Source organism: Triticum urartu, chromosome 6A (assembly GCF_056163025.1).
Source record: "Triticum urartu cultivar PI428250 chromosome 6A, HENAU_Tu73, whole genome shotgun sequence".
NCBI lineage: Eukaryota > Viridiplantae > Streptophyta > Magnoliopsida > Poales > Poaceae > Triticum > Triticum urartu.
In genome coordinates, this window is record NC_141878.1 from 190,082,215 (window position 1) to 190,092,801 (window position 10,587).

General features: G+C 45.0%; 2 protein-coding genes across 5 annotated transcripts; both read left to right on the top strand.

The window, feature by feature from the left end:
* Window positions 1–769: 769 nt before the first annotated feature.
* LOC125517528 (secondary thiamine-phosphate synthase enzyme) lies at window positions 770–3,476 on the top strand. 2 transcript variants are annotated; one of them, XM_048682734.1, is made up of 7 exons: window positions 794–1,080; window positions 1,200–1,260; window positions 2,097–2,191; window positions 2,275–2,308; window positions 2,464–2,518; window positions 2,615–2,657; window positions 3,104–3,476. In XM_048682734.1, the coding sequence occupies exons 1-7, from the start codon at window positions 1,006–1,008 to the stop codon at window positions 3,173–3,175; spliced, it is 435 nt and encodes a 144-aa protein (XP_048538691.1). In that variant the 5' UTR covers window positions 794–1,005; the 3' UTR covers window positions 3,176–3,476. The 2 variants fall into 2 exon arrangements, with proteins under 2 accessions (XP_087383549.1, XP_048538691.1); XM_087527423.1 differs by having other exon boundaries at window positions 770–1,080; window positions 2,097–2,308.
* A 145-nt stretch (window positions 3,477–3,621) lies between these two features.
* On the top strand, window positions 3,622–9,896 carry LOC125517526 (glycerophosphodiester phosphodiesterase GDPDL7). Of its 3 annotated transcripts, none has more exons than XM_048682727.2 (10): window positions 3,622–3,914; window positions 4,695–4,812; window positions 4,943–5,239; window positions 7,176–7,285; window positions 7,382–7,880; window positions 8,069–8,107; window positions 8,200–8,487; window positions 8,572–8,711; window positions 8,797–9,277; window positions 9,447–9,896. In XM_048682727.2, the coding sequence occupies exons 2-10, from the start codon at window positions 4,713–4,715 to the stop codon at window positions 9,740–9,742; spliced, it is 2,250 nt and encodes a 749-aa protein (XP_048538684.1). In that variant the 5' UTR covers window positions 3,622–3,914; window positions 4,695–4,712; the 3' UTR covers window positions 9,743–9,896. The 3 variants fall into 3 exon arrangements, with proteins under 3 accessions (XP_048538684.1, XP_048538686.1, XP_087383545.1); XM_048682729.2 differs by lacking the exon at window positions 3,622–3,914 and adding an exon at window positions 4,142–4,295; XM_087527419.1 differs by lacking the exon at window positions 3,622–3,914 and adding an exon at window positions 4,284–4,422.
* Window positions 9,897–10,587: the final 691 nt, after the last annotated feature.

Genomic DNA, 10,587 nt, shown 5'->3' on the forward strand with positions numbered 1-10,587 from the left:
ATTTGATCCATGCTTGTGCTGTTGTAGGATCCTGTAATATGTGGCTATTTTGGATGCTGCTTCTCAGGTTTCCGAAATTCCCGTTCTCTTAATGCGCTGGAAAATACCAAAATCATTGGCCATGCTAAAACCTAAAACTAAATTGCGCAAATCGAAATAAATATGTTTCTTTTCTGTTAGTTAGTTTGATAATCTTGTTATGTGGATGTCTGCTTACAATCTTGCTATGATCAAATGTCATGTAGGCACTATGAAAGAACATAACAGCACTTCCCTTCGGCCCTGACGACGTGCAGGAGTATCTAGAGCCAAAGCACTTTCCTGGTATGGGCTGGTGGTCGGCGTACAACAACGTCAGATCAGACATGAGTAGGATGGCCGCCGTGCTCATCAACACCCTGGATGGTTCGATCTCAGGGGGGCTGGCTATGGTGCACCAAGTTTTGGGCGGCGATGTCATAGTCTTCTAGATCTGCCCCCTCCTTGTTGCGGTGACTGAATTGGATAAGTGGCAACCCTAACAAATAATAGCTACGTCCACTTTTCGTGCCCCCTAATTACGGGCAGGTTTTAATGATGGTTTGCATGTTCTGTTTTTTTATTGGACGTATTGAGGGTACTAATCAACGACAAAACTGGCATGCGAGGTGGAGCCGGACGAAACGGGGCGGGGTGAAGTGAGGGTGAGCCATAAGCGGAAGTGGGACTAAGCGACCTAAGACAGGAGATGGATCCTTACTCTTTTTTTGGTAGTAGAGAAGAGATAATTTCACTAAAACTATGCGAGGAGCGTTGATCAGCTCATCCGACGGCCACGAATCCTTGAAGGCTGAATTGGTTCATCATCGGAAGCAGAAGCAGGGAACGAGCGATCCCCTCCCGGACACGACGCCCCTATCGCTCGCTGCTTCCGGTGCCGCGTGTCAGCGTGCGCAAAGCTCGCCCTCATCGCCGCCGCCACCGCCGCCGCCGCTCAACCCCATCCCGCCGGCCCCGCCCCGTTCCATGGCCGCCAAGTGGGCCCAGAAGACCGTCGTCATCCCTGCCCAGCGCCGCGGCTGCCACCTCATCACCCCCAAGGTTTATTCGCCCTCAATCTCACCCGAGCCGCGCCTCACCTCGCCGCCTCGCTCGTACAATCCAGAGCTTTCATCCTTTTGCTGATCGCGATTCTACTGCTGTTATGTCGAGCGCTGCAGGTTTTGAGGGAGATTGAGGGCGATCTCTCCGGGTTCAAGTGCGGCTTGGCGCATCTGTTCCGTACGTACAGATACACCTAACTGAATACGATCTGCTCCTTCTCGTTTAGAGACTTCAGCGTCCAGCAAGCTGTATTATGCTAGACGGTTTTCTATGTAGAAAGTGAGGTTTTTCTTAAACAGAAATAGATGTGATGGAAAGTTGCTGCACTGGGCTTCAATAGCTTGGTCAAATTTACTACCAGCCTTGGGGTTTGGTGCTTACTACTCCCTCTGTTCACAAATATAACATGTTTTGGATATTTCAATATGGACTACATACCGACTGAAATGAGCCAACGAACACACTAAATCATGTCTATGCATATCTGATTCACAAAAAAGCTAGAACATCTTATATTTGTGAACGGAGGGAGTACAATGTTAATAAGATTATGTTAGCTTGTATAGCATCATTACGTGTTTTTCGGGCCTTAGGGAGGGTTTCTTGTCTGTTGTACTGTAAAGAGTGTGTGTGCACAATTGTTAGGGAAGGAAAGCTTTGTGTGTTTGTCGAGAACTCAGACCTGTATCAAGGTTTCTTGTTTTGAACATGGCTTACATCATTTGGCACTGTTTTGTTTTGAATAACTTTATGGAAGTTCAGTATCAATAAATAGCACCATAATAAAATGGAGCACGATAATTAAACCAAAAGTGAGCACAGGAGCAAGACATCAGGATTCAGGAGTGAAACTTTATTGTAGACAGGTGAAACTAAAATATCAAATTGTCACCAATTAAGCATGTAGAGAACGATGCAATATTTTTTTTGTATGCATGTCGATAAGCTGATAACCGTGTAGAGCACACATACTCGAGGTATTTTGGCAGTAATGAAATTCCTTCGCTCTGCAGTGCAGCACACAAGTGCTTCCCTGACCATCAATGAGAACTATGACTCTGATGTACAGGCTGACACCGAAACATTCCTTAACAAAATTGTCCCAGAGGTCAGTGCTTTGATTTTTTTTCTTGTCTTATTCCAAAGTGTGAACACTTGCGTGTTGCTTAACTGTGTGTTGATTATTGCCAGGGCCGCTCTGCTCCTTGGAAGCATACTATGGAAGGTTAGTATTGTTATGTGTTTGGGTTCAGCTAAACCAGCAGAGGCTGCTGCACTTTAAATTACAGTGGCATGGCGGTGATTTGATTAGTGGAGACCGTACTAGTCCCTTTATTGCATTCAGATGATCAGATCATAATACTTCAGTTCTATTTCCAGGACCGGATGACATGCCAGCACATATTAAATCATCAATGTTTGGTTGTGCTCTGACGTATGTGTTTGCTACCTTCCTTTTTCTCCCATTTCATTTCTCTGCTACTTTGTCTAAAATAATAATAAGCTCTATTCTTGCTCTAAATTTCTTCAGAATTCCTATAACTGATGGACATCTCAACCTGGGCACTTGGCAGGTAAGAAAAATAAATATACATGTTCCAGAATTTATCATCTCTTACTATCTGGCCATTTCAGCCTTTGCTCATTAGCATATCATCATGGCTGTTTTGTTGTCACCTTTCAATCCTTAATACTACTCTCTTTATTGTTGGGTATGCCACAGCATGACTGGATTGCTTGCGTAGAATTCCCGGGTGAATGAAAAGTTATGAAATTGCAAGCAGTGTTGTATAGGAGGTTCATATTGACTATGCTTCGACTGAATTCAAAATCTATACTTAGTACGGACAAGCATCTTTGGTGTGCATTATAGTATCTGATGTTCAAGCTTAGTCTTAGTAAGAACATCAATAGTAGTTGAAACCCTGGGAAACGAACTGAACAGAAGAATCCATACTTATCGCAGATTGCATGTTTTGTTCTGGGATTGCAAAATCTCACCTGAACCTACTTTTTTCAGGGTATATGGCTGTGCGAACATCGCGATCATGCTAGTGCTCGTAAAATCGTGGTCACCCTCAACGGAATCTAAACGGAGTATTAGAAACCTGGAGGAAGGAGGAATGCTGGGCAGCTTTAAGCACCAGCACGGAAACTCAAGACCTGAGAGCTTTGAACATGTCGTGTACGGGTCGTCGATCTTGTATGTATGAATGAGTGGTGCAAAATTTGAATAAATTGGGAGCCAACATGAGTGTTCAAAATGTGGACGTACCCAGCTGTTTGGATAGAAGATAAGAGTTTCTCGTCCATGTAGTTGAAGAAATCTGTCTTTTTTCACTTACATGAATGATGAAGAAATAAACATGCCTTGCAACTGCGGTGACATTTCAGATTGCTTTTTCCCCCTCCTCGCAGACGGATCGAACTGAACAAGTTGTTGAATCACTAGCCGACTTCCGGCGCTCTGCAACTGACGAAGGGACAACGGAGTGCAGGTGCAACGATGGGGTGGCACCATTCATTTGCAAGGCCACCGGGCACGAACGGACGCTCGAGCGTACGTCGAGAGAAGCGAGGCAAAAATCGTGGCGGAAGAGTTCACCCCCCAAATCCCGAATCCACTCCGAGAAGCCATGGCGGGCGGCGACGCCGGCTCCTCGCCGCCGCCCTCTTCACTCTGGACGCTGGGCTCCCCCGCAACCTGCCACTACCAAGGGCGCACCCCGACCTCTCCGTCGCGTCCGCGCCTGCATGCTCTCCCGCCTAACCCCGCGCTCGCGCTCCTCGATGCCACCGCGCGTCTTGGCGCCCACGGGCGGAGTTACGAGGTGAGAGCCGTTAAGAACTGTTACCATCCCCCTCCCCCCTCCCGTTTCAATTCCATGGCATTTTAAAGCAAGGCAGGCGAAAGAGGGGGCGTTATGTGCTTGCTTCCTCCCTATCCCTGACGCGGATGAGGAACAAGAAAGAAAGAAACTGCCGAGCACGAGAGCTATAGCTAGATAGACGGGGCCTCTTCTCTGAATCTAAATTAAGCAAGCACGAGCATGCCAAAGGCTGCCCCGTCCTCCTAATTTTAGACCCCTTTTTCTTCACCTTCGTCTCCGCTCCACAATCTCATATGGGGACATTTTGCGAGCCTTGGCTGGGTGGGGCTGGAGATAGATCGCCGCCTCCTCTAAATTTTATTTCCCGTCGTTTCATGTGAGGTGAGGCGCCGCCCTCCTCTCTTTTTTTCTTTCCCCCCGTTCGTTCACCGCAAATCTTCTTCTTAGCTTGGGATTAGAATTTGAGGCCTGTAATTTTTGCATGTCTGGTGAGACGGTGATTGATCGGGTTTGTCCCCTGCAACTGTGCAGCTACATTACATTCATCTTTCCTTGTAGCAGATCCTTCCATCTTCTATTTCACACTTCAATCACCCTTTTGCATGCTTTTTTAATTTAATTCATGGAAATTGAGAGGATCAACCCTTCTGCCTCTTCATTTTATTCTTGTATTATTTTTGAGTGCATAGATATATCTCTTGTGTTGTTTTCCTTGTAAACAAATCCAAATGATTCTCGCGATTGCTTCTCCGGGGCTCAAGGGAGCGTTATGCTTTGCAGGGTGCTCCTCCTGGCTAAATGGGAGGTAGATATCCTCACATGCTTTTGATCCTCATACTCCTTCATGGAGCCAATGCCGCTATAGATGCTCCGGTAGAGAAATGGCAGACTCTGGATGGTAAACATCTTTTACCCTTTTTCTTCTCTTGCTCGACTTTCAATTTTTTCCCCACTCGATCAAGCATTTTGATTTGCCACCACACGGGCCATGTTGCCAAAGTGCTAATCATCCTATCATTGTCCTACAGGTCGTCCTCCTCTAGTCATCGCTCGTGGAGGCTTCTCTGGCTTATTTCCCGAATCAAGCAAGTTTGCGTATGAGTTTGCGATGACAGCTAGCTTGCCTGGAGTCGTTCTGGAGTGTGATCTGCAATTGTCCAGTGACGGTGTGGGCTTTTGCAGAAGTGGCTTAACGCTTGATAAGTCAACACTAATTGCTGAAATGTACCCTAAGAAGGACAAAACGTACAAGCTGGGTTTAGAAGATATTCATGGGTGGTTTGCTGTGGATTTCACCTCAGACGAGCTCATAAATAATGTCACAGGTATGCATGCAAAAACTCTTGAACCGTTTGAACTGCAAAGTAAAATATTCTATATTTTATCTGTGCTTCACGACGATTTGCAATGGTAAAGCATCAAAACTGTTAAACACTCGTCATTTTCTTCCATATTTGGAACACGTGAGATTGGAATTGTATCCTTGCCTTGTTGGAGCTGGTTTGCCATTTGAGCTCTTTTAAGATGAGACACGCCGACTTACCTCTTAGGACCTGTAAGAGTAGTATTTAATCCAAGCGGTCCATTGATCAAAGGCAGCTTTGGCTATTTGAGCATTCCACTAGCTTATAGCAAGTTCTTGTTCATGTTAAAACGGAAAGTTGTTTATGGACCTAATTATCCCTTCATAATGAACGATCTTTCATATATGCTAGTAAAGAACTAAAGGGACCAACATTTTTATTTATATTACATGAATGTATTGCAAGAACTATATAACTCAGCATACCTTTTCTCTTGCAACATCCAAAATGTATACAAAAGGGTCATTTTGTTTAATGTGTTTTGATGCTGTTTCTAATTTCCTAGGCCATACATCTAGACTAGGATTAATACTTGTAGCATTATTTTAGCACATGTGGCATCCAAAAAGAATATCTGTGATGTTATCTTTACATAACGTGTACCCCCTCCATTCCCATGAGTAGAGCGTAAATTTTTTCTCCAATTTTTCCGTTGAACAAGGCGCAGGGTGCGGCGTACACCCATTTCTCCCCAAACTACCCCTACTCTCTCGGTCTTATCTCCCTCAGTTCCAGTGATGTGCTGATCCTCCGCTCCATCTCTCCCCAATGGATAAGCGGTCCCTGCAGTGCTTTTGATATGCGCATCCTGTGGGACGTGGGGGCCTTGCGAGGCGCTGTGTGGGTCTGTGGTACGAGAAGCAAGGTACAACAAGTGAGGATGTCATTAACTAATGCTAGGAGAGATTTTTTTTCTCAGGGGTAGCATGGGTCAGTTTCGTCGCTTGAGGACTCTCCTTGGGGTTAGCGAACGAAAAATTACGCCGTATTTATAGGAACGGAGGGAGTAGCAGCTAACACAATATATCAACAATGCAAGGACGGTCAAATGATGTGTGTTAATTAAATCCATCTGTTTCCTTTCATGCTTCGTGCGGTGTATATATACTACCTACTTGAGTTATTGATGTACACACATATTATTATTATTTTTTGGAAAGTTTCCGAGTATTAATGGATGTGTTACTAATGGCACACGGACTATTTACATAGTCCGAAGAAAACCTAACACATTTTTTTACACGGGAGCTAGCTAATCGTGAATCCAAAACTAGAATAGAACCCATTGATTGGCCTTGTTTATTTCCTTATTTATCACCACACCTTAGTGAAGTCCGTATTAACCCTATGGGACTATCTACTACTTCCTTCGTTTTTATTTACTTCACATATTAGCTTTGGTCAAAGTCAAGCTTTATAAACTTTGACAAAATTTATAGACAAAAATATTAACGTGTACAATTACAAATCAATACCATTAGATTCATTATTGAACGTACTTTCGCATCATATAAAATTGTTATCGTAAATATTTATATTCTTTCCTATAAGCTTGGTCAAACTTTATGAAGTTTGACTTCAGTCAACTCTAATATGCAGAGTAAATAAAAACGGAGGGAGTATAATGTGCTAGTCATAGTGCGTTATGAGGTGCGTTATGTTACTAGCTAGTAAACAAACTTGCCTTGAGGTGCGTTATGTTACTAGCTAAGTTACTCCCACTATGGCCAGCCTAAGGTAATAATAATATTAGCATCCCCACTGCCCCCACTAGTTCACACAGAACTAACGGCTCATATCAGTTTGGGTGTACCTTGAAATTCCTCTTTTCGTTTAGCTTCTGAAACTTTTGTTGTTGCGGAATATTGACGTGTCCTGTTGCTTGATCGTTCCTTAGTGATCCAAACTATTTTTTCTCGCCCAAGCACATTTGATGCCATGATGGGAATGTATACACTTGATGATATGGCTGGACTCCACCCGCAACAAATTTGGGTTAATGTGGAGGTAAATGGGATTTCACTAATATTCAGATGTTCACCAAGGCTCCCATATTACTGCACTATGTTTTCTATCTAATAAAGTTCATGTTTCCTTTTGCAGTTCGATGGTTTTTATAGGGATCACAATTTAGATATCGAAGATTACCTATTAAAATTACCAAAAGATTATCCTATTGCCTACATATCCTCGCCAGATATTTCATTCTTGAAAAGTATTGGTGGAAAGCTTAAGGGCAGGGCTAAGCTGATTTTTCGGTGTCTCGCTGATAATGTTACCGAGACAAGCGTCAAGAAATCATATGGAGAAATATTGAAAGATCTGAAATCCATCAAGGCTTTTGCATCAGGAATTATGGTCCCCAGGAATTATGTTTGGCCAGTGAATAACAATCTGTACTTGCTCCCACCTACCAGTTTGGTCAAAGATGCACATGCCCTAGGGCTGGAAGTGCATGTAGGATCGTTTGCCAATGATATCCTTACGAGTTACAACTACAGCTATGATCCTGCTGCGGAATACTTGCAGTTCATAAACAACCCAGACTTCACTGTAGATGGTTTGATGACTGACTTCCCGCCCACTGCATCAGGAGCTGTCGGTAAGCACTGAGAACTATTCCATGTTGAAAAAGCCAAGTGCATATTTGGTTGATGCCTAGCATTGCCACAACCATAGGGGTTGTCACGACAGGTTAATTATCACATTACGCATGATAGGAACATACTGATTACGCATAATTTCTCATCTTTTATTTGTTCCTTGATAACATCTTGAGGATCTTTGCAGCGTGCTTGGCACATAATGAAGCAAATGCTCTTGCTTCAAGTAAGCTGTTTTTTCTTTTCTTTATATATCGCAGTATGCACTTTGTTAACTCATCATCATCCTACGATTGACTAATTTCTCTATTCAATTAGATGGAGAGAGGCCACTCATTATAACGCACAATGGCGCAAGTGGCGTCTACGCAGGCTGCACGGACCTTGCCTACCAACAAGCAGTGAAAGATGGTGCCGACATAATAGATTGCTCGGTTCGGATGTCAAAAGACGGTGTGGCCTTTTGCCTGGGCTCTGCAGATCTCATTGCCAGCACGACGGCAGCAACCACTTTCATGACAAAAGTTGTTACTATCAGTGAAATACAGAGTAAATCAGGCATTTTCTCGTTTGATCTTTCATGGAGCGAGATCCAAAGCTTGAAACGTAAAGAACAGAACAATTAAATTATTTCTTCATGTATTCTTTCTTTCTCATGCACTAACATCTTGTTTTTGTTCATCTGATCAGCCGAGCTTACTGGTCCATTTGCTCAGGCAGGCCTGAAAAGAAATCCTGCAGCGAAGAATGCTGGCAAATTCTTTACTTTGCCCGAATTCCTTGACTTTGCCAAAAGTAGCAATGTCTCTGGTATACTGATCGAGATAGAGGTAGCATATCCTTTTCACTGAAGTTACTATTTGCTCATGTTATCCCCGTAAATCCGTTGAACTGAACATTCTTGGCTGAGAGCAGGATGCTCCATACCTTGCAACCAGAGGTCTTGGCCTGGTAGATGCAGTCTCTGGTGCACTGGTCAATGCCAGCTACGACAAGGAGAGCAAGCAGCAAGTGTTCATCGAGTCAGACGACTCCTCTGTACTTTCAGCATTCAAGAAGTTCCCATCGTTTAAGCGTGTTCTCACTGTTGGCACCATAATAAGTGATGCTTCCAAGCCTTCAGTGGATGAGATCAAGGAGTTTGCGGATGTAGTGATGGTGACCCGCGGTTCGCTCGTGAAGGTCAATGGCTTCTTCCTGACAGGGTTCACTAATTTGGTGGAGAATCTGCACGCTGCAAACTTGACGGTGCACGTCGGTCCGCTCAAGAATGAGTTCACCAACTTTGGGTTCGACTACTTTGCTGATCCGATGGTCGAGATCGCCACATACTCTGCTGCATTGGTCGTCGATGGAATTGTGACCGAGTTCCCTGCCACTGCAACTACATACTTCAGTAAGTACCTGTTTGACGCTATGCACATTGAAAAGTTTCAGATTGCAGCTACCCGAAAGAGCTTCTCAGCTCAAGCAATCCCAGCAACTTTTGTGAAGACCGCATCGGAGCATGACTTGCACTAGTTGCCAGAGTAACAGTCCTTGTCTCTTGTCTGAATGAATTGCAGGGAGCCCATGCAGTGATCCGACGAAGAACCTGACCTACACAATCATGGCTGCAGCACCCGGTGCTCTGGTGAGCATGGTCCCCCCAGGCGCGCTGCCCCCAGCGCTCCCGCCAGCACCCTTGCTGGAACCCGCCGATGTTCTCGACCCGCCGCTGCCGCCTGTGTCGGTGAGCGGCCCTCCGGAGGCGGCACCCAAAGTAGCTGACAGCAGCTCCTCTCCACACAGCTCCAGTGCCGGCAGTTGCTTCCTGGTAGCAGCTGGCATTGCTGCCTTCTTGTACTCGGGCTTCCATTGATCATCTATTGCTGACTGGCATTGTACTACCACATGATATCCTCTTATGTTTCCTCCTCCTCACACCCTGAACTGTTCTGTAACATATTGCTGTTTAAAGTAGATACTTCCTCACCAACCTGCACATAAGTACACACCTTTAGAAAGTTTCATCCCATGCATGCTTGAATCTGAACTCTCAAAATGTTTAGGGAACTGTACTTTTACTCCCTCTCTTCGAGGAACTGGAATTTACCACCTGAAGTAAAAACAGCAAACAAAACAGTTCAAATTAAATAAACTAAATAATCAATTTAGTTTTTTATGAACGAATCCATCTCATAATAAGGGCCTGATCGGAACAAAGGAAAAGTACAGGAAATGTAGAGGAAACCGTTTCCTAAGGAACTGTTGCACTTTTGGGCGTTCGGGACGAAGTAATCCCTCCTCACTCATCCTTTAGAAAGTTCCCTTAAGTGCCATCCAGTGCTGCCTCATTTTCTTCGCGTAGGCGGAGGGAGTGGAAGGGAATAAGAGCGTCTCCACTCGCCCCCCCCCCCCCTCCCCCCCCTCCCCAACAGGCCCCCCAAGGTGCCTTTTTTAACGGCGGACGGCAAAAAATCGGTCTAGTCGCGCCCCCAGGTTATTGTTTATTGCTGATTTGGGCCAAAATAACAACCAACGAACCCGAGCCGAACCCAGCGCACCAAGGGCGCCGGCTGAAGCGAAAAGGCACGTGGGGCCGCGTTGTCAGCGACACCAGGCATATCCCCGTCTTTTTACCCGCCTTTTCCCTCCATTTCCCCATTGCTTCCCCCTTCTCCCCCGTCGTTCCCGCCATTTTCCTCATCAGACCCTGGGCGCCAT

Bases quoted from the DNA above. Each gene is read 5' to 3' on its own strand.
- LOC125517528 (XM_087527423.1), top strand. From the start codon at position 781: ATGCGAGGAGCGTTGATCAGCTCATCCGACGGCCACGAATCCTTGAAG. The intron at 1,081-1,199 runs GTTTATTCGCCC...CGAGCGCTGCAG, and splicing joins GCCACCTCATCACCCCCAAG to GTTTTGAGGGAGATTGAGGG. The intron at 1,261-2,096 runs GTACGTACAGAT...TTCGCTCTGCAG, and splicing joins CGGCTTGGCGCATCTGTTCC to TGCAGCACACAAGTGCTTCC.
- LOC125517526 (XM_048682727.2), top strand. From the start codon at position 4,713: ATGGGAGGTAGATATCCTCACATGCTTTTGATCCTCATACTCCTTCAT. The intron at 8,108-8,199 runs GTAAGCTGTTTT...CTATTCAATTAG, and splicing joins AGCAAATGCTCTTGCTTCAA to ATGGAGAGAGGCCACTCATT. The intron at 9,278-9,446 runs GTAAGTACCTGT...AATGAATTGCAG, and splicing joins CACTGCAACTACATACTTCA to GGAGCCCATGCAGTGATCCG.